The sequence below is a fragment of the Prunus avium genome, chromosome 2, assembly GCF_965620075.1.
Source record: "Prunus avium chromosome 2, drPruAviu1.hap1.1, whole genome shotgun sequence".
Classification (NCBI taxonomy): domain Eukaryota; kingdom Viridiplantae; phylum Streptophyta; class Magnoliopsida; order Rosales; family Rosaceae; genus Prunus; species Prunus avium.
The window spans coordinates 36,793,723-36,815,264 of NC_142285.1; the positions used below are offsets into that span (position 1 = coordinate 36,793,723).

Genomic DNA, 21,542 nt, shown 5'->3' on the forward strand with positions numbered 1-21,542 from the left:
ATATTTTGTTTTTTTTTTCGGTGGGAATCTCATGCATCTACTACCCCTCTTGTAAGTTCAGCGATGGTACTCTTCTATTCTTCAATTCACCTGGGTCAAACCTTATTCATATAAATTATTGTTTGTGACAGCCGTTGCATGTTCCATTCAATATCAATGCGGTATTAAGAATATACTTAAGTTATAGTCACCGTGTTATCGTATTCACGTGATTTTACCATCACAGAAATAAAGTGAGTATTTAAATTACTTATCATGATATAAGGAAGCAATTTGAGATGGGGAAGATTTTAAGCTTTTCTGTAACAAAGCAATTTGATAAAATACCATGAAATTAATAGCTAGTTCACTAAACAAATAAGGCACAATTAGTTTGGAGCCAAAACCTTGATGCAAGGCAAAACTCATTTACAACAATTCGAGGTTGGCCTACTGTAAGAAACGATACAATTCAAACTGAGTTAGAACGATTTTATTTTTTTTATTTTTTTTGCGCATATTGTTGGGACTATCCTACAATACAATAACATTGGAGTGACTGCCCTGTATATATATATATAAATTTTTTTTTCTTTAATAAATTTTGATAATTGTATAAGGGTGTAAATATATTCATTCAGGATGATAAATCTAATGGGATGACTATATGCAGAAGAGGTGAAAATTTTGCACTGAGCAACGGCAGGTAGACATTCTGGGACCGAAAATAAAGAGAGGAAATAATACACAATATTCTCCATTCAACATTGAAATGTTGGAAATAAACAACATTCACAAGGATACAACGATAATCGAAACAATATTAACAAGGATACAATTTTTAGTGGTAAAGGGTAGGATGTTTCAGACTGAAGGTAGGTCATTGATAGGTTTAAGACCTTCAAAATACAAAAATAATCGTACATTTTCGAAATGACTAACTAGGAACTACTACTCCATTAAGGATGGAGTTCAAAGATTCTACATCAGTAACCAGAACATCACACTAGTGTCTGGTTATACTAATATAGTAAACTGAGACTCCAGCAGCCATGTAGCAGAAGCTTCTATATAGCGCCACTTCTATAATGATAGCGACTGTGGAACAAAAGCAAGCCTGTAAGGCTATACAACTAGAACTTGGTATTGAAATATTATAGTACCATAGGAGATGCTTCCAGGAAAGTAAAAGAACCCTTCAATTTGGTGCCAGCTGCCCATTCCATGCCCGCTTCAAACGGTTTGAACGGCAACACAATGAGCTGCAGCTTCCTGACCTGCAAACAGAAATCAAATTCAGTTGAGTGAGAATAGCAAATAGCCTCCTCAATGTCAAAGCTTCATTATAACATATTTCATTTAACTGCTGTGACAAAGTCATGTTTTCAGCTCGATTCTTTCTCACCTTGGGTTGTGATACTACTCTGCACTCAGATTCTTCTCGAAGCACCTCCCATGTGTGCAGTGAAGAAGTGAATGGATATTGGTTGATATGGAGGTTGTGTGTTCTTCGACTTGTAGGATAGATATACTAGTTGAAGAAGACTACTGATCTGAGGAATATCTGTAGTTTGTGTTGATAGAGGAAGTGCCATCTCCAAAAGACTGCTTCTGAGAAAAGACATCTTTACTTCATCTGGACTCGTTGATTCGGAGAAGGGTAGAGAGTTCCAGATGGCATTTCAACCATTTGCATTTGCTGGTCTTTCTTTGTACCAACAAGTTCACCTACCAATTAAGGTTGAAGTTTCCAAAACTTGGGGATGCTGGGACACAGCTTCTTCTCTTTTTTTTGGGGTTACACACACATCAAAGATTTTGGACATAATTGCCCAAAACCCTTGCTGTATGTGACAGACTAGTAACTTATGTCGTTTGTGAAACATTTGTAGGAGAATATCAGTCTGTAATAATGTGAGTTTGAGACACATTCTTACAAGGGCTCTTGTTGTTTATAAGTCCCCTTTGATATTCTCCTATAAATAAAATGTTCTGGTTCATTAACCATAATGGAGTGTTTCTCTAATAGCTAATGCAAATAATCTTTACATGGAGTACTTCAGTGTTTGTGTCACTGTTGTACTCCACCATCCTCATCATAAACCCTTCCCAATGATTTTGGTAGGTTGTAGTCATTGGAAAGAGTTTATGATGTTTTTGTTACTCAAGAACTTTGTGGGAAAAGAGCCGCATATTGCGACTCATTGCATCCAATAAAGTTATTGGCATGCAGAACATCTCCCTGTTCCGCGTATAATATTGAGGAAGGCAATGTGTAATCCTCTACCTCAAGTGAACGAAAGAACCATTGCAGATTTTCTTCTGATTGAGAATAAACCTGGATTAAGAATTATTCCAAGCAAGCGTTAAGTTTGGGTGTAATTCTTGTGCTCCATATTAAGAAGTATATATATGAAAATTTCGCAGAGCATGTTGATTCTCACCTCAGGAATTTCATCTTTAGTTTGATTCTCGAAGTTAGAGGCTGTGTTGCTAACTGGTTTGCTGTCATAATTGGTTGGAATAATATTCTTGTTTGGAAGAGAAGAATCATTATCCTCAATTGGGAATGGCCAGCTACTGCATTCATCAGTATAGACATCAGGAGCATTTCCGAGCTCAGGTGGCCCAGGAGGAGGAACGGGTGAATCCAGATCTTCTCCTAGCGGAGCACATAACTGCCATTTGACAGATTTCACAAAACAAGCAAGTGTTAATTAAGTTTTGATATACTTCTTGTGCTCCATATCAACAATTTCACATCAGAAACTGCTCAAAAAGTCTCACCTCTTGAGGCACATCAGATGAAACACAGCTACCAGGTTCACCATCATCAGGATTGCCACTGTCAAGAAGAACACGTTCTAGCTCTTTGTAGGCCAAAACTTCTTCTTCTTCTGTAATAACATGATGGATAGCAGCAACTTGGTTATCAGAATTAGAGGCGAGGGAGTCACCAGTACCAGGAACATTTCCCAGCTGAGGTAGCTGGTGTGGCCGAGGCGGCTCAGGAGGAGGAGAAGGTGAATCCAGTCCTAGCTGAGCACATAACTGCCAGATTAAGAATCACAAACAAGCAAGCGTTAAGTGTTGATATATTTCTTGTGCTCCACATTTACAATTTTAAATCAGAAATGTTGAAAATGCACATTCATACTCACCTCTTGAATAATATCATCAAAACCAGATGAAACAAAGCCACCAGGTTCACCATCATTATGATTGCTACTTCCACGCAGATGTTCTTCGGCCTCCGGAATCATATGATTTGCAGCAGCTTGATCATCTTGAGAATTAGAGGCCATGGCGCCACCAATAGCAGGATCAGCTGATTCATCATCTATTGAAACATCCTGCTGCTTCTTATTATCAGACTCATAGTCAGCTGACTTATACTTCATGCGTAAAAGAACAAGGGCACTCAGATTAGAACCCGGGACAGTTGAAGTAAGAGAATACTCCTGCTTGACCCAGCCGGTCTTGCTCGACTCAGACGGACGACCTAAATGGAAGGTTAAGGTCCTCTTTTTGCAAGTGACCGATTTGGAGAGTTGTCGAGACTTGATTTCTCGTGGCTTTCCTGTGATTTTCCAGAAGCCCTTCTTTGTGAGCCTATTGCAGCGAGGACTGTTGGCGTATTTGTGATCAGGTCGGTTGAAGCATAACCACATCCTAGTTTGATATGGAGAGTCTGGCAACATGAGTCCTGCAAAATGCAACACAAAACAAGATATTGAAACCAACCCACTTCAAGTCTTGAAGTAATGAATAACTAAATTACTGAACAAGATTATGTATAGAGATAGAAATTTTAAATTGGAAATGAGAAAATGGGTAGTGAAGAACATTGAGACAGATAAATGGATTATATCAGGTTTAGGGTTTAGGGATTCTATCAGAACAACTGAACAAGATCTTAGATTACGCATACACAAAAATCAAACATTGAAAATGAGAAAATGGGTTTTGATGAAAAAGTGAGATAGATTAATGGATTATATCAGGTAAGTTCCAACAAACATCAGGTATACACAGAACAAGTGATGAAGATTATGTATAAACAAACATCATACCTTGGAAATTAGAAAATGGGCAGTGAAGAGAAAGTGAGACAGATTAATGGATTACCAGCTAATTCCCAAGGCTCGTACTTGTAGAAATCAATGTCTGGGATGATGTGGCAGGCTTGGGAGGCCTTGCCCTGCACCATCTTCTTCGAGAAGCGAAGAAAAAGTTCGATAGATTCATTATCAGGTAAATCCCAAGGCTTGTCCTCGATTTCAGGCATGGCTTGGGAGCCCTGGCCCTCCACCTGCTTCTTCAAAAGGTTCACCATTTCATCCTCGGGGGGATAGTATCTGAACCCACGCAGCAAGTCCAGCACCCATGCTTCTGTTGTTGTGCTGCTACTGCCGCTCATCTCTCCCATCTCTCCTTCAATTCAACTGTTTTGGAAAATTGGGATAAGATTATAATCAAATGTTTTGTCTTGAGGGAAGAAGCAGCAGAGGAGTGAAGTTGTATTTATTAACAAACTCACCCAATCACAACAAACCAGTCTAGAGCTTCCCGACCAAGGTCTCTGAAGTCTTGACTCTTGGTGGACTTCTACTGTACATGGCTTTAAGTTTAAGTTGCTGGCGTGTCATCGACATTTTAGTAGTTTTATCTAATAAAAATTTAAAATTCAAGTTAAATATTAATATTGAAATATTTAACAGCACTCAAAAACTTTTTCGTCACGGGCATAGCACTGTTTTGCTATTTCCAACCAATAACACAATGATATCCGAAAAAGTTATCAACTCTGTCATTGTGTTACTAGCCTGAAATAGCGCTTTTTGCATGAGACTTTCTCTGAATTGTGAGATGATAAGCAAAGCTCATAAGGCATATCAATAAATAAGCGTTTTAACTTTTCATCCATTTGTGAGGAAAATAATAATATACTTGAGAAATTCTTGACTTGTATCCTCCGCTTCCTTTGCTTTACTACACCATGCAGAAGAAGGAAGGACATGGATTATTTATTTACAAAAAGCAAGGCACATTCCTAAAGTATTATATGTGGATCAAATTCAGAGCCTTTTAACTTTTCTCTCCATTAAGAGAATATATTTATCTTACAATTACCTTAGTTCATTTTTCACACTTACCATGTGCTGCTATCCATGTCTTAGGAATTATTTCAGATAAAAGTTACGATGGGAAGAGAAGGAACCTTTTAAAATGTTTTGAAGTTCTATAGCTAAAATCCAAAAGAAAATGAGTGAATCCTTTGGGCCATTTGGTATCCTACTTGGATCCATTTTCTTAAATTCAAAAACAATTTTTGAATCTAAAGCCATAATTTGCATGTGGTGGAGCCCATTTTTCAAAAGCTCATCTCCAAAACAACTTAAAAAACGGCCCTTTAAAAAAAAAGGGGGGGTTTTACAATTCTCTCTCTCTCTCTGGGCATCAAGTTTTTAGAAATAGTTTGGAGTTTAATATCAAACAAATTTTTAGATCTTAAAATTAGTATTTAAAAACTTATATTTTTAAAAAGAATTATGATTTTTGAGTAGGATACCAAACGAGCACTTAGATTTCCTATTCAAATTCAGAAGGAGAAAAGTAGGATGAGAGAGAGAGAGAGAGAGAGTGGATGAGTAAATAGTTATTCATAAAGAGGAGACCAAAGGCTCATTCACCCAAAGTAGCAAGCAACGAACGACAACTTGGGCCTCAAGGATCAAAGCTTTATTCATAAGGGGAGAATTTTAGAAAATATATTTTGGCAATATGGCACCAAGACTTTGTTTTGTGTTGCAATCTATCACACCAGTGGGTCCCATCCGGTCTTTTCCCGCGTTATTTATATATTAACATTATATTTGTTTATGGCCTCTTGAAGGAATCTTGTCGACCTGCTCTTGCAAGTTCACCTTTAGTAATTTTCTTTTCTTCATTTACTCATTAATTTATGAGGGGAAAACAAATGCAATCGAGAGATTTCTGGAACATTCTAGACTTCTGATATATGGATCAGGTCGAAGGCTTTACCCTTTTGGGATCTTGGTTGATCATGGATCAAAGCTTTATACATAAAGAATTATTATTTGGGATGTTAAGAATCTATTTAAATTATTAAATGTGTTGAGTATTTTAGTTTACTTTTAAGCGTTCCTTCTTATTTTAAAAGTTCAAAATAATTATTTGTCTTTTTTGTACTTAAAATGAGTTTCGGGTTTTTGACGAACATTTTTTGGAGTTCTAAATCTATTTTTCGAAACTTCATGCTCATTTGATTAGCCTTCAAAGTTTTGTTAAGTTTTGATCTTGAAAATTTAGAAATTGTATGAATCAACGTTGAAAAACCATGCACGTATGTAACTAAAACCCATAAATGTTATTTGAATCGATTTGAAGTATTTTATGGAAACCTCCTTTTGTAATAGGGTTAAATCTTAAAACACCTATAATTTTGTATAATGAAACATAATTTTTCCGGGGCAAAACTAGGCTTGAACACCACAACTTTGTCCTGAAAACCCTAAAGTTTATGCAAATTTAGTAGATTTTAATTTGGGAATCTAGGGTTTCTGAATTTTTTAATTTTTTTTATAAATCTTAAAGAGAGAGAGAGAGAGAGAGTGAGGATGAGTAAATAGTTATTCATAAAGAGGTGACCAAAGGCTTATTCACCCAAAAGTAGCAACGAACGACTACTTGGGCCTGAAGGATAAAAGCTTTATTCATAAAGGGGAATTTAGAAAATTTATTTTGGTAATGTGGCACCAAACTTTGTTTTGTGTTGCAAATTTGCAATCTATCACACCAGTGGGTCCCATTCGGTCTTTTCCCGCGTTTTTTATATTTTATATTTTATATTTGTTTATGTCCTCTTGTCGACCTAATTTCTCGCCTTGCAAGTTCACCTTTTAGTAATTTTCTTTTTCTTCAGTTACTCATGAATTTATGAGGGAAAAACAAATGCAATCGAGAGATTTCTGGAACATTCTAGACTTCTGATATATGGATCAGATCAAAGGCTTTTACCCTTTTGGGCTCTTGCTTGATCATGGATCAAAGCTTAATACATAAATTATTATTTGGGATGTTAAGAGTATTTAAATTATAAAATGTGTTGAGTATTTTAGTTTAGTTTTAAGCGTTCCTTCTTATTTGAAAAGTTCAAAATATTTATTTGTCTTTTTCTACTTAAAATAAGTTTCGGGTTTTTGATGAACATTTTTTGGAGTTCTAAATCTATTTTTCAAAACTTCACGCTCATTTGATAAGTAAGAGTGATTAGCCTTCAAAGTTTTATAGTTTTGATCTTGAAAATCTAGAAATTGTATGAATCAACGTTGAATACTATGCACGAAAGTGACTAAAACCCCCATAAATGTTATTTGAATCGATTTGAAGTATTTTATGGAAACATCCCTCTGTAATAGGTTACCTAATGAAACATAATTTTTCCGAGGCAAAACTAGGCTTGAACACCATAGCTTTGTCCTAAAAACCCAAAGTTTCTGCAACTTGGAGACATATTAAACATTGGGGGGTTGAAATATAAAAAGAGAATATAATACACAAAATTACATTCAACACTGAAAGGTTCTGCACATACAATATTAACACTGACACAGTAGAAAAGGGGAGCAGGAATGCTGCACAGGACCGCGGCAGTTGATACAGGCCGGGCCAATTACAAAAACAAAATCAACAACAACATTTACAAGAATACAATTTTTGGTCTTAAGGTTTGGGTGTTTCAACCTGAAGGTGATACATAGGTTTTAAACCAATCATAATCATACAGTTTTAACATGATTGTAACTACTACTTCATTAAGGATGGAACCTCAAAACTTCCATTCCAATAACCACAGACATCACATTAGTGTCTGGTTATTGTAACATATATCGAGACTCCAGCAGCCATGCAGCAGCAGATCCTGTATAATGCCACTTCCAGAACAATGCAGCGTGGAACGAAAGCCTGAATATAAGGCTAGAACTAGAACTTGGTACTGAGAGATTATACCATGCCCCACTGGACTGGGGACTTGATTAATGGTTTTGAGGAGATGCTTCCAAGAGCATGAAAGAACCCTATTGTTGCCTGCTTCAAACCGTATGCTTCCAGGACTTGGTTTTCAGATGGAGAGCAATGCAATACTCTGCAGCTTCCCTAACCTGTAAACAGAGTTACAGAAATCACGTTAAGTTCAGTGAAATAGCGATAAAGAGCTTTTATTTACAGTGAGAAAGCGATAAAGAATTCTCTTCATGTTTTAGGCTAATTCTCTCACCTTGTCTTGTGATACAGCTTTGCAGTCGGATTCTTCTCAGAGCACCTCCCATGAGTGAACATGAACGGAAGTTGGTTTATATTGAGGCATGGTGTGACCTTTGATTAAGAGAGTACATTATTTGAAGACAATTGATTTGAGTAACATTTGTAGTTCTGTTGACAGGAGAGACATGGTCTCCAAATTATTTTGCCTGGACTTGCCGTAGGAGAATAGAGTTCCAGATGGCATTTCAAAAGTTGCCACTTTCCGGTGACCAACAAGTTCACCTAACAAGCTTCAAGTTTCCAAAAGTTGGGAATGCTGTGACACACAGCAATGGCCCAAAAGACCAAGAACAGACTTAGTTAACCTGATTCGTTTGTCCTGGACATAGATGTCCATAACTATGAAGAAGTTTCCAAAGCCTCCAGTTCCAGAAATGTAGACAAGGATGATGTAACCTCTTGGGGTATACAAGGCCCCTATTGATGTTCTCCTAAAAGTAAAATATTGTGATTCACTAGCTATGTTGCACTGTCTCTCGTATAGCTAATGCAGATTAAAACTACTTCCCATCCATAGTAAAATTCACTGTTTTTTTCTTCCACTTCTTACTCCACTACCGCTACTATAGAATCTTCCTTTTGACTCTGATAGATTAGAGTCATTGAAAGTAGTGTTGGTTGTTTCTTCACAGGATAATAATATTCCTTGTCAACAATTACTGTATATAAGAACTTTGAGGGAAAAGAGTCATAACCTCCAGATCAGAGATTTCAACTCATTGCATGCCAATATAGTTTATTGCCATGCTCAAAATCTCCCAGTTCTGAGTTCATTGGTGACAGCAGTGTGAAATCCTGTAGCTGAAATGGATCAGAGGGTGATCCCAGATTTTCTCTTGGCCCGTCGCCCTGAAATTTAACAGCCTGGAATAAGAATCAGAACAAGCAAGAGTTGAGTTCGGATGTACTCGTGCTACGTATTAAGAAATTTCATTTCTAAAATAATAATAAATCGAATAGCAGGCTCATTCTCACCTCTAAAATCCTTTCATCTGGAGCTCCATTGTTACAATTATAAGTGATGCTGCTAACTGGTTCCTTGAAATCATTGGTTGAATTATTACAAACCTGGATTAAGAATTATAACGAAGCAAGCGTTAAGTTTGGATGTCATTCTTGTGCCGTATTAGAAAGTTCATATGTAAAAAAACATAATTCAAAGAGCACGCTCATTCTCACCTCCGAATTACTTTCACCTGTAGCTCGATTTTGAACACCATAAGTAATGTTGCTTACTGGTTCAATTTGATTATTCATTGACATATTATTCTTATGTGTAAGATAAGAATTCCTATCCCCAATCGGAGATTGCTGCCTATTGCAGTCACCATCATAGACATAAGGAACATTTCCCTGATTTGTGTATAATGGTGACTGCTGTGTGGAGGAGCAGTAATCCTGTGGCAGAGGTGGCTGAGGTGGCTGTGGTGGAGGAAGGGGTGAATCCAGATTTTCTCCTGGCTCAGCACAATACTGCTGGATTAAGAATCACAAACAAGCAAGTGCTAAGTATTTGATATGCTTCTGTTGCTCCAAATTAGCAAGTTCATATAAAAATTGTTCAAAAAGCATGAATAAGCAAGTTCATATAAAAATTGCTCAAAAAGCATGAATAAGCAACTTCATATAAAAAAATGGTCAAAAAGCACTAATATACTCACCTCTTGAAGCAAATCATATGCAGCTTGACTATCGAAATCAGAGAAAATCCAGGCATCAATTTGATCATCATCACAGATTGAAATATCATTATTTTCTATCAGACCAGAACCATTACCATTCAGAACATCTCCTACCTCTTGGGAGGCCAGATGTTCTAATGGCTCTGAAATCATATCGGCTCCTGCAGCTTGATCATCTTCAGAATTAGAGGCAATGCCGCCACCAGAACCAGTATCAGCTAATTCATCGCAGATTGAATCATCCTTCAGCTTCATATAATTAGCTGACTTATTCTTCAAGCGGCAGAGAACAAAGTCCTTCCTCTGATTGGTATTAGGACCAAGTTGGGCCAGTTCAGTGTTGGTGAGATAATACTCATGCATGATCCAGTTGGTCTTCTTTGCTTTGGGCACACGGCCTTCGTAGAAAGTCAAGGTCCTCTTCTTACCAATCACAGCTTTGGATCGTCGAGCCTTGATCTCACGAACCTTGCCTGTGATTTTATAAAAGCCCTGATCTGTGGCCCTGTTGCAGCGAGTGCTGTTGGTGTACTTATAATCAGGTTGGCTGAAGAAGAACCATTCCATCTCATGATCTGGAAAGTCTGCCTCTTCAAAGAACGCTGGAATGCCACACACAACAAAATTTTCAAAATTTCAAACCAACCACTTCAAGTCTTCAAGTACTCAACAGAAGAACTGAACATGATCAAAATTTTCAAGAGCATTGAAATCGAAATGCGACACAAAACGAAGTATTGAAAATTTGAAACCAATCCACTTCAAGTCCAGAACTCAGACAACAAAAACTTAACATGATCGTAAATTTTAAATATAAAACGAAACTGAACATTAGAAATGTACGTGAGATGGGTTGGCTCTTTCCAGAAGTACTCATACAACAAAACTGAACAAGATCATAAATACAACAAAACAGAACAACAGAAATGTGAGATGGGTTGGATCTTTCAAGAGGATTAAAAGCGAAATGCAACACAAAAGAAGATATTGAAACCAACCCACTTCAAGTCTTGAACTACCCGACAACAGAAGTGATCAAGATCATAAATTTATATAAACAAAAAGCATAGTAACAGTAGAAATGAGGAAATGGGTAGTGAAGAAGAAGTGAGAAAGATTAATGGGTTACCAGGAACTTCACAAGGCTCGTGCTTGCAGACATCGATTTCAGGGATGATGTGGCTGAAGTTAGAGTCCTTGCCCTCTATCTTCTTCTTCAAGTAGTAGCTCACCAGCACCTCTTCAGTGGGGTAGAATCTGAACCCAGGTAGGACCACAGGAATTGAATCCCCTTCTTCCATTGTGCTGATGCTGCTCATCTCTCCTTCTTGTTATGAACTTTAGAACTGTGATTTTCAAATGTTTTGGGAAGCAGTAATAAGAGTGAAGTATTTATAAACACTAACCAGGTCCCACTAACTCAAAACACTAGTCCTTTTGACTATTTGTTTTTATACATTTGTTTGATGTTTTTTAATATATTTGTTTTCGTCAATGTGTTTGATTATTGGTCCCAAGTCCCTGAGCTTCTCATACAAGTTCAAGTTTACCCGACTGAAGAAGGACATGGCTTGGGTCATACAAAGGCAGGCCCCACACACTCATTCCCTTTCACGCGTTAATTTTTAGTTTTTATAATTTATAGTTTGTTCTTTTGCGGGAATCTCATCTACCCCTCTTGTAAGTTCGGCTTTAGTACATTTCTATTCTTCAGTTAATCATTGTTTTGGGGGGAAGAAGAACATTCTAGACTCTTGATACATGGGTCAAAACCTTCTTCATAAGTTGTTGTTCGTGACACCGTTGCATTTGCATGTTCGCTGTGGTGTTCAAAATCTATTTAAGTTTAGGATAACCCTTCCCTCTTTAGGAACTCCTTCTTACCTAGAAATGTGGCCCAACCATAAATTGACATGTGTCCTTTTTATTTAAGCTTCCAAAAGTGTTTTTCCCTTCTCTTTCATTAGCATAACTAATTTCCTTTTTTATTTCATACCTCAGTTAAATTTTATGTCTATTCTGGACTTTTCTAACTCCAAACCCAACAATTCACCTTCATCCAAATTACCATTGACAAAGTTGGTAGGCATAGTTTCTTCATAGGGGTGTTTTTTTAAAAGGATATAGACATTTTTGAATCAAGCAAACTTTAAGTTGTAGAGACCGTAGAATATGAAATTATAATGCATCTATAACCTTGTCTAATTATGAAAAACTAAAGAGGTGGTTTGTGGGATAGATGAAAGCAATTAAAAAAAAATTCAGCTATGAATAATAAAAGCGAAGAAACAAAAATATTTTTGAGGAAAAAAAAGGCACATATGGTAAAGAGGGAAGTATTGTCCTTAAGTTTAAGATTTAGTTATAATTAATAATTATATACGCATTATAGTTTAAGTGATTTATCATATCAAATACCCACGTGATTTTATCCTTACACAAAATAAGATGATTATTTAGATTTCTTACCATGTTCGCATGAAAGAGAATTTTTATTAGAGAAACAACTTGAGATACCAATGATTTTAAAGAATTTATAAGAAAGTTGAGAGAAATATTATTAGATTAATAACTAGTTCACTAAAGCAAATCAGACACAACTAGTTTGGAGCCAAAATCTTGTTGCACCTTGACCATAAAAAGGTTGAGCGAAGTACCTTTAAGTTAGTAGCTCAAATTAGACAAAATTAGTTTGGAGCCAAAATATTGTCGCAAGGCAAAACTCATGTACAACAATTTGAGATTGGCCTGTGGTAACAAACGGTTCAATTCAAACGAGCCCGAACAATTATTTTTTTCTTCGTATATTGTTGCGACTGTCCTACAATACAATCACATTGGAGTAACTGCCCAATATATATTTTTTCATTCAGGATAATAAACCTAAATTAGATTTACCAACGGATGACTATCCAGACCTTTGGAGCGAGGAAGGAAGATGCTAATTCATTTGTTCTACATTAGCAGAAAAGAGGACAAAATTTGCATTGAGCAATGGCAGGTAGACATTATGAGACCGAAAATAGAGGAAGTAACACACAATATATTCCATTCAACATTGTAATGTTTGAAATAAACAACATTCACAAGGACAATATTCAGGGTACAATTTTTGGTGGGAGGTCACTGATAGGTTTAAGACCTTCCAAATACAAAAATAATCGTACATTTTGGAAATGACTGTAACTAGTAACAACTACTCCAGTAAGGATGGAGTTCAAAGATTCTATATCAGTAACCAGAACATCAGACTAGTGTCTGGTTATACCAATATAGTAACCTGAGACTCCAGCATCCATGTAGCAGAAGCTTCTGTGTATAGCGCCACTTCTATAATGATCGTGACTGTAGAACAAAAGCAAGCCTGTAAGGCTATTCAACTAGAACTAGGTATTGAAATATTATAGTACCATGGGGGAACTTGGTTTACGGCTTGAAGGAGATGCTTCCAGGAAAGTAAAGGAACCCTTCAATTTGGTGCCAGCTGCCCATTCCGTGCCTGCTTCAAACAGTATGAACGGCAATACAATGAGCTTCAGCTTCCCTGACCTGCAAACAGAAATCAAATTCAATTGAGTGAGAATAGCAAATAGCCTCCTCAATGTCACAGCTTCATTATAACATGTTTCATTTAACTGCTGTGAGAAAGTCATGTTTTCAGCTTGATTCCTTCTCACCTTGTGTTGTGATACTACTCTGCACTCGGATTCTTCTAGGAGCACCTCCCATGTGTGCAGCGAAGACGTGAATGGATATTGGTTGATATGGAGGTTGTGTGTTCTTCGACTTGTAGGATAGATATACTAGTTCAAGAAGACTACTGATCTGAGGAATATCTGTAGTTTGTGTTGATAGGGGAAGTGCCATCTCCAAAAGACTGCTTCCGAGAAAACACATCTTACTTCATCTGGACTCGTTGCATTCAGAGAAGGGTAGAGAGTTCCAGATGGCATTTCAACCATTTGCATTTGCTGGTCTTTCTTTGTACCAACAAGTTCACCTACCAATTAAGGTTGAAGTTTCCAAAACTTGGGGATGCTGGGACACAGCTTCTTCTCTTTTTCTTTTTTTTTGGTTTTGTTTTTGTTTTTTTTTTGGGGTTACACACACATCAAAGATTTTGGACATAATTGCCCAAAACCCTTGCTGTGTGTGACAGACTAGTAACTTATGTCATTTGTGAAATATTTGTAGGAGAATATCAGTCTGTAATAATGTGAGTTTGAGACACATTCTTACAAGGGCTCTTGTTGTTTATAAGTCCCCTTTGATATTCACCTATAAATAAAATGTTCTGGTTCATTAACCATAATGGAGTGTTTCTCCAATAGCTAATGCAAATAATCTTTACATGGAGTACTTCAGTGTTTGTGTCACTGTTGTACTCCACCATACTCATCATAAACCCTTCCCAATGATTTTGGTAGGTTGTAGTCATTGGAAAGAGTTTATGATGTTTTTGTTACTCAAGAACTTTGTGGGAAAAGAGCCGCACATTGCGACTCATTGCATCCAATAAAGTTATTGGCATGCAGAACATCTCCCTGTTCCGCGTATAATATTGAGGAAGGCAATGTGTAATCCTCTACCTCAAGTGAACGAAAGAACCATTGCAGATTTTCTTCTGATTGAGAATAAACCTGGATTAAGAATTATTCCAAGCAAGCGTTAAGTTTGGGTGTAATTCTTGTGCTCCATATTAAGAAGTATATATATGAAAATTTCAAAGAGCATGTTGATTCTCACCTCAGGAATCCTTTCATCTTTAGTTTGATTCTCAAAGTTTGAGGCTGTGTTGCTAACTGGCTTGCTGTCATAATTGGTTGGAATATTATTCTTGTTTGGAAGAGAAGAATCATTATCCTCAATTTGGGATGGCCAGCTACTGCATTCATCAGAATAGACATCAGGAGCATTTCCGAGCTCAGGTGGCCCAGGAGGAGGAACAGGTGAATCCAGATCTTCTCCTAGCGGAGCACATAACTGCCATTCACAGATTTCAAAAAACAAGCAAGTGTTAATTAAGTTTTGATATACTTCTTGTGCTCCATATCAACAATTTCACATCAGAAACTGCTCAAAAAGTCTCACCTCTTGAAGCACATCAGATGAAACACAGCTACCAGGTTCACCATCATCAGGATTGCCACTGCCAAGAAGAACACGTTCTAGCTCTTTGAAGGCCAAAAGTTCTTCTTCTTCTGTAATCATATGATGGATAGCAGCAACTTGGTTATCAGAAATAGAGGCAATGTAGTCACCAGTACTACCATGAACATTTCCCAACTGAGGTAGCTGGTGTGGCCGAGGCAGCTCAGGAGGAGGAGAAGGTGAATCCAGATGTTCTTGCTGATCACATGGCAGCCAGATTAAGAATCACAAACAAGCAAAGGTTAAGTGTTGACATATTTCTTGTGCTCCGCGTTTACAATTTTACATCAGAAATGTTGAAAATGCACATTCATACGCACCTCTTGAATCATATCATCAAAATCAGACGAAACAAAGCCACCAGGTTCACCATCATTAAGATTGCCAGTTCCAAGCACATGTTCTTCGGCCTCCGGAATGAAATGATAATCTTGAGAATTAGAGGCCATGTAGCCACCGATAGCAGGATTAGCTAATGATTCATTACAGATAGAAACATCCTGCCGCTTCTTATTATCAGACTCATAGTCAGCTGACTTATACTTGACGCGGTAAAGAACAAGGCCACTCAGCTGATTGGGGTTAGAACCCGGGTCAGTTGGAGTGAGATAATACTCCTGCTTGACCCAGCCGGTGTTGCTCGACTTTTTTGGACGACCTAAATGGAAGGTCAAGGTCTTTTTTTTGCAAGTGAGCGAATTGGAGAGTTGTCGAGACTTGACTTCTCGTGGCTGGCCTGTGATTTTCCAGAAGCCCTTCTCTGTGAGCCTGTTGCGGCGAGGACTGTCGACGTATTTGTAATCAGGTCGGCTGAAGCAGAACCACGTCCTAGCTTGATATGGAGAATCTGGGAACATGAGTCCTGCTCCTGCAAAATGCAACACAAAACAAGTCTTGAAGTAATGAACAACATATTTCAATAGAACAACTGATCAAGATTATGTATAAACAAACATCATACCTTGGAAATTAGAAAATGGACAGTGAAGAGAAAGAGAGACAGATTACCAGCTAAATCCCAAGGCGGAAATCGATTTCAGGAATGATGGAGGCCTTGCCCTGCCTCAGCTGCTTCAAGAAGGGAAGAAAAAGTAGGATAGATTCATTATCAGGTAAATCCCAAGGCTTGTAATTGATTTCAGGCATGACTTGGTAGTCCTTGCCATTTATCTTCTTCCACAAAAGGTTCACCATTTTCTCATCAGAGGGACGGAATCTGAACTCAGGCAGCAAGTCCAGCACCCATGCTTCTGTTGTTGTTGTGCTGCTACTGCTTCTCATCCCTCCTTCAATTCAACTGTTTTGGAAAATTGGAATAAGATTATAATCAAATGTTTTGGCTTCAGAGAAGAGGCAGCAGAGCAGTGAGGTTGTATTTATAAATTCCCGACCGAGGTCTCTTGACTCTTGGTGGACTTACTGTACATGGCTTTAGGTTTCTTGATTCTTTTCGTCCCAAGCCACTTCCTGCGATGCCTTTCGTTTTTATTTTCTTACTTCAGAAATTCTTGACTTGTATGCTCCTCTTCCCTTATTATAATCAAGAATAAAGTTCATACTTTTTGTTTGCCTTAAAGATAAAATGATAAATGAATAGGTGCGTGCTAGTAATGCGAAGTGCAAATATTTATATAATGATGTTTAATTAAAATTACAATTATCTCATTAACTTTCAGCAAAATTACCAACTAGCTTTTCCAATGTAGGAAAAATTACAAATTGGGACAATGATTCAGTAAGGATGGATCAGATGGGAGGTAGAGTAGAGGGTACAATACAACTAGTCAGTTGGCTTCCTTCCTCTTCCTCCCAAGTACAGAAGCTCTCTCAAATCGGGGGCCACCTATCCGCCACTTCTTAAAGGCTGCCATTGACGACTGAGCTGCCTCATACACTAGAAAAAATTGTGCAACCATTTTGAGTCAACATTCATATAGAAGAAGTTTGAGAGACAGTGATGAAAGATATGATAAAACATGGGTGATATAAATCTTACGATTGGTTTCTTCTTTTGTTAAGTACGACAGCAATTTTGAATGTGCTGTAAATGCTGCGTTATGTGCCTTTGCCAGGATTTTCTGATACCTGGTCCTAAATGCAGACAATAGGAATGATCCCATGTCTCTATCACTAACCCTATCCATCCAAATGATTCAAACAAAATAAAGAAAAAACTAGTTAGAATCAGTTTGTCTGGCCACAAATAGTACATGTGAACAGCGCAGATTGTTCAGTGTCCAATTTACCACCAACAAGAACAGAAAACAAATCATCCAGTTGTATTTCTTTGGATTCAGACAAGAAGCATCAGTCAACACTAAATACCCTCCCACCAGATCATAAACCACACTAGGCCAAGTCTACAAAGTGAAGGTCCAAATGTTAAACCAAGAGTGCCAAGCCAATCAATAAATGTCCAATTCTCAACATATTGGTTTTTCTTTTTTTATTTTTGCTTTTGGCATTTTTCTCATTTACTTGTGTGTCAAATATACACATTAATCTATTGTATAGACCTGGCTTTCATAGGAGAAACTCAGGGTTTTATATCCCTTGACCAGAATTTTCAATAGCATGAACATATGATGTTGGAGAAATTGAATTACTTCAGGGATAGTTTTCATTTTCAAATTGACAAGGAACAAGATCATGACAATTCACAGTGAAAAAAGTTTATCCAGAATGGGAGTCTTGTCATATACCATTTTATCAACCCTCTACCACACGAGGGTTCATTTATATGAAATATCCATCTATTAGAAGATAACTCAAAGAAAAGCATAAAAAGAACACACTGATCAAGTTATGTATACAAGAAATGGGTAGGAGAGAGACTCACAGCGGTGCTATCTTGCATCCAAATTCATAGAAGTATAGACATTGAGATCTTAAATCCACAGATGCACCATCAGCCCCAAGTTCCAGTTTTGTTCTGACAAAAGAAGAAATCTACAAGAGTTAAATATGTAATACCAATCACTAATTTTGAACTTTGAACTTGAATCACATAAGTCACTCTTCATGCCTTCCCCAAAATCTAATACATGCTTGGAGGCTGGCAGCAACTATGTTTAATCAGTACCAACTAATAAATTCAATGATATGACAATTAAAACATAATATAACGCAAAGAAGAAATGTCTGAATATCAGATTTCAAAGACGGAAATAACTGAAAATCAATGACCACTTGCCAGAATGAATCTCCCTGCAACTCAGCCCTAAAAAATGGCCATAAATTATTTTTAAATAAACCTGTACAGATCATTACCTTTGATTGAAACATGCAGGAACCTTCATCTTTGCTACTTTTCTGAGGTGTAACTCATGGGCAAGCCAGTAAGGCAGCTCTACCTTTGAACCGGGTTCAACCTGAAATACAGGCCCAAGAAGATATAAGAAAATATCTCCTTTGAACAAAAAACATTCACTCCAAATCCACTCTGGTCACTTACACAATGGGTTTCAGCACTAGGATCAATATCAACCCCATTTACTGCTTGCTGGAAAACAACTGGGACACGCTGCTTGGAAACAGCAAACATGTTTAGAATACAGAATTAAAATGACTAAGTAAATAAAGCAAATGGAGTTTAGATTTCGAGGATACAAAGAGACGGGAACTAACCTGTCCCTCCACAAGAATATCATCAATGTCATAGTAACTTTCCATTTTCAGAAAAGATCCCACTTTCCGTACAATGCTCCCTGCCTTCTCCAGGACAGACTCCTGCAGCAACGGATCCATGAGCCACCAAAACCCAAAATGACATATAGAATATAAGGCTAAAATTTTGACATTGTAGTTCAATAAAAGGTATTTGAACCGGTCTAAATTGCTTAGGATTACCCATATTTATGTGACACAGTTGCATTTGGGTTTACGATGTGTAATTGGATTCTACAGAGATATCGAACCAACGGATTCAAGATTTCTTGTTTATGCAATTCAAACTGATAGGATACCAAATATCAACAAGTTATGACTCTATGAAGCATTTTGACAAACACGTTGCAGGCAAGAAGCAGACCTTATTGATTTCATAGAAGAAGCATATATAATTATTTTCTTTCTTTGTCTGGCCGAGTATAGGGTAAAGACTAAAAACTCAGAAAAAGAGATAAAACCCACAAATACCCCATTGTTAAAACATACATATCCAACTAATCCTAACTTTAAAAGCAAGAATCAGATCAAGCCGACCATGAATCTACAGCATCACATAGCTAGCCATAATATGGAACTAAAATTCTCTAAAATCCAATCTGAAATGACGATATAGAGTTGAAATTAATGATATAGAAGTTCAGAATTACCTGAGTTCTTGTTTCCCTTATTCTTTTTTGGGGGTGAAATCTGTGGCCGAGGAGAGAGATTTAACTAAAACGGAGGGAAGAAGACGATCCAAAAATGAAAAAAAATGAAAAGGAGGGAAACTCAAAAATATTGGAAGAGGGGGGTATTCGTGTGTAACGCAATGTACCATTTTTGCAAAACGTTTACGAATCAGACACCGATTAACTTAACTGAGCACGTGTCTAGTTACGAAGACCTTATGGTTTCTTTATTGATTTATTTATTATTATTTTTGTTTATGAATTGAATTCTGCATATTAATATAGACAATATTTGTTTCATTTTGAATCATAGAAAAATGATAGTACGTGTTCCCAAAGGGTTTTTTGTTGTAATAAAAAAATTTACTATCCATTATTGTAATCTGTCTACAATTTGCATTTGATGTGATTCCTAATGATTTAGTATGTTTATGTACTATGAATGGTGAAAGTCATGAATCGGGGAATTTAAGAATAAGGGAATAAGAAATTGGAATCGGATTAACTATGAGATTTTCTATTTAAACCCACACGTCTCTTAGTTCACCCCATGTTCTATAAGTTCATCCCAACTTTTAATTTAAATTTTCACAATTTCTAAGAAAACCCCACTATCTTTCCAAACTACCCTTAAATACACCCCAAGTTGAAAAAAATAAGAAATAAAAGAGATTTTCTATTTAAACTCCATAAGCTACCTTTAGAGAAGGAAGTACGATCTGGGCATGAGAAATAGTAAGTAATTAAATTAATTTTTTTGATGATATTTCAGAGTCTTATTCATTGTCTGCTTTCCCAGGATCACCACCTCATTATCAAGAGAACATTCTTCACCATCGCCTTAACTTAGAGGAGGAAATGTCATTTTATGAGTGTCGACCAAGCTATTCGATTTCGACCAAGATTGGTGCAGTTCTTTTATGTCTTCAAATACTAATCCCTCCTGTATGAGACCTACTTTTGTATAGCTCAGTTTGCTTGAATCTCAGAACCACAACATGTCGTTAACAACTCAAACTGCGATACCACTTCCATGAAAAAGATTGAGATGTGAAAGACACTAATAACCGGAACGAAATGCAAGATTCTCCAAATTAAGTGACACCATCTACACATGTGAATGGAACAGAAAAAAAAGAAAAAAAGAAAAAAAAAAAGGATTCAGTTGTATCCATGCATTCCAAGTACTCGAAAAAAAGAAATTCAACATGAACTCCTCCTGAAACATTAGACTAAGTACTGAGACCATTTGACTCGTTTAGGAGACCATTTGACTCGTTTAGGAGACCATCTGTTTACAATCAAATACAATGAGGTACCAAATATTACGGACAAATACAATCAATCATATTCAAATCGAATATAAATCCACCCAAACTCCAAATCTAAGTTTCTTTCTTCTGAATAAAAACCTCTCACAAACTCTCACATACCTAAAAAAGCTATTAATAAAAGGTAAGCAAACTCTCACACACAAAACTAATGTAAGTAATTGAAGCTGCAAGCTTAAATTAATGACTTATTTGATTTCTACCTCCGAATGCCATCCAGAATTGGTGGGGTTTTCAAACATTGAAACACTATGTACTGAAGCTTAATTTGAAGAGTGGTGGGGTGTGTGGGGTGTGTGTAGATGTATTAGGGTTATATATTAAGTTGGATGACCTTTTTAGTCTTTTTACACAATAATAAAACTTACAGCTTAATGATTTAAGTATTGGGGTGAGCAAAGAGAAATTTGGGGTTTAAATAGAAAATCTCTTAACTATTCCCCTAGTTGATCGGTTTTCCTAGTTTTAAGGGTATTTGATTATGGATTTTAACATGAAACTCACATAATTTTTTATTCCTAAAGTGTAAGTAATGCAAGGGAAAATAGGTGTCAGATACTAGAGTAATTAGTTGAGAGGAGTGGGATGCATGATTTTGTTGAATTACCTAGAATGGGATGCATGTCGTTGCTTCACATTTGACCCGAAGAATTAAATAGAATTCACCAGCAAGAAAAAAAATAGAAAAATTAGAAAAATTAGAATTTTGAAAA

General features: G+C 36.8%; 4 protein-coding genes across 6 annotated transcripts; all 4 read right to left on the bottom strand.

The window, feature by feature from the left end:
- Positions 1-707: 707 nt before the first annotated feature.
- On the bottom strand, positions 708-4,497 carry LOC110764032 (uncharacterized). Its single transcript, XM_021966933.2, has 6 exons — positions 4,108-4,497; positions 3,141-3,685; positions 2,767-3,030; positions 2,424-2,657; positions 1,385-2,317; positions 708-1,256 (listed from the first exon to the last, which is right to left on the bottom strand). Exons 1-5 carry the CDS (start codon positions 4,406-4,408, stop codon positions 2,144-2,146), a joined length of 1,518 nt encoding a protein of 505 aa, XP_021822625.2. The 5' UTR covers positions 4,409-4,497; the 3' UTR covers positions 708-1,256; positions 1,385-2,143.
- Positions 4,498-7,536: 3,039 nt separating this feature from the next.
- On the bottom strand, positions 7,537-11,355 carry LOC110764034 (NAC domain-containing protein 71-like). 3 transcript variants are annotated; one of them, XM_021966939.2, is made up of 6 exons: positions 11,140-11,355; positions 9,990-10,612; positions 9,508-9,804; positions 9,304-9,396; positions 8,282-9,177; positions 7,537-8,165 (listed from the first exon to the last, which is right to left on the bottom strand). In XM_021966939.2, the coding sequence occupies exons 1-5, from the start codon at positions 11,327-11,329 to the stop codon at positions 9,040-9,042; spliced, it is 1,341 nt and encodes a 446-aa protein (XP_021822631.1). In that variant the 5' UTR covers positions 11,330-11,355; the 3' UTR covers positions 7,537-8,165; positions 8,282-9,039. The 3 variants fall into 3 exon arrangements, with proteins under 3 accessions (XP_021822631.1, XP_021822629.1, XP_021822630.1); XM_021966937.2 differs by having other exon boundaries at positions 8,282-9,192; XM_021966938.2 differs by having other exon boundaries at positions 7,538-8,165; positions 8,282-9,192; positions 9,508-9,801.
- A 1,678-nt stretch (positions 11,356-13,033) lies between these two features.
- Positions 13,034-16,719, bottom strand: LOC110764031 (uncharacterized). Its single transcript, XM_021966930.2, has 7 exons — positions 16,582-16,719; positions 16,170-16,458; positions 15,482-16,029; positions 15,102-15,359; positions 14,757-14,993; positions 13,688-14,650; positions 13,034-13,559 (listed from the first exon to the last, which is right to left on the bottom strand). Exons 3-6 carry the CDS (start codon positions 16,016-16,018, stop codon positions 14,477-14,479), a joined length of 1,206 nt encoding a protein of 401 aa, XP_021822622.2. The 5' UTR covers positions 16,019-16,029; positions 16,170-16,458; positions 16,582-16,719; the 3' UTR covers positions 13,034-13,559; positions 13,688-14,476.
- A 68-nt stretch (positions 16,720-16,787) lies between these two features.
- On the bottom strand, positions 16,788-19,645 carry LOC110764038 (DNA replication complex GINS protein PSF3-like). The gene is made up of 7 exons (XM_021966943.2): positions 19,478-19,645; positions 18,789-18,890; positions 18,616-18,684; positions 18,432-18,532; positions 18,001-18,093; positions 17,158-17,297; positions 16,788-17,055 (listed from the first exon to the last, which is right to left on the bottom strand). The coding sequence occupies exons 2-7, from the start codon at positions 18,831-18,833 to the stop codon at positions 16,946-16,948; spliced, it is 558 nt and encodes a 185-aa protein (XP_021822635.1). The 5' UTR covers positions 18,834-18,890; positions 19,478-19,645; the 3' UTR covers positions 16,788-16,945.
- Between the last annotated feature and the right edge of the window lie 1,897 nt (positions 19,646-21,542).

Excerpts from the sequence above, each read along its gene's own strand:
- LOC110764034 (XM_021966937.2), bottom strand. The coding sequence starts at position 11,329 with ATGAGCAGCATCAGCACAATGGAAGAAGGGGATTCAATTCCTGTGGTC. Across the intron at positions 9,805-9,989 it reads CATATGATTTGCTTCAAGAG|CAGTATTGTGCTGAGCCAGG; the intron begins GTGAGTATATTA and ends TTCTTAATCCAG. Across the intron at positions 9,193-9,303 it reads CAGATGAAAGGATTTTAGAG|GCTGTTAAATTTCAGGGCGA; the intron begins GTGAGAATGAGC and ends TTCTTATTCCAG.
- LOC110764038 (XM_021966943.2), bottom strand. The coding sequence starts at position 18,833 with ATGGAAAGTTACTATGACATTGATGATATTCTTGTGGAGGGACAG. Across the intron at positions 18,533-18,615 it reads CTAGTGCTGAAACCCATTGT|GTTGAACCCGGTTCAAAGGT; the intron begins GTAAGTGACCAG and ends CCTGTATTTCAG. Across the intron at positions 17,056-17,157 it reads AACAAAAGAAGAAACCAATC|TGTATGAGGCAGCTCAGTCG; the intron begins GTAAGATTTATA and ends AATTTTTTCTAG.
- LOC110764031 (XM_021966930.2), bottom strand. The coding sequence starts at position 16,018 with ATGTTCCCAGATTCTCCATATCAAGCTAGGACGTGGTTCTGCTTCAGC. Across the intron at positions 15,360-15,481 it reads TTGATGATATGATTCAAGAG|CAAGAACATCTGGATTCACC; the intron begins GTGCGTATGAAT and ends CCATGTGATCAG. Across the intron at positions 14,651-14,756 it reads AAGATGAAAGGATTCCTGAG|GTTTATTCTCAATCAGAAGA; the intron begins GTGAGAATCAAC and ends TTCTTAATCCAG.
- LOC110764032 (XM_021966933.2), bottom strand. The coding sequence starts at position 4,408 with ATGGGAGAGATGAGCGGCAGTAGCAGCACAACAACAGAAGCATGGGTG. Across the intron at positions 3,686-4,107 it reads CGAGCCTTGGGAATTAGCTG|GACTCATGTTGCCAGACTCT; the intron begins GTAATCCATTAA and ends TGCATTTTGCAG. Across the intron at positions 2,318-2,423 it reads CTAAAGATGAAATTCCTGAG|GTTTATTCTCAATCAGAAGA; the intron begins GTGAGAATCAAC and ends TTCTTAATCCAG.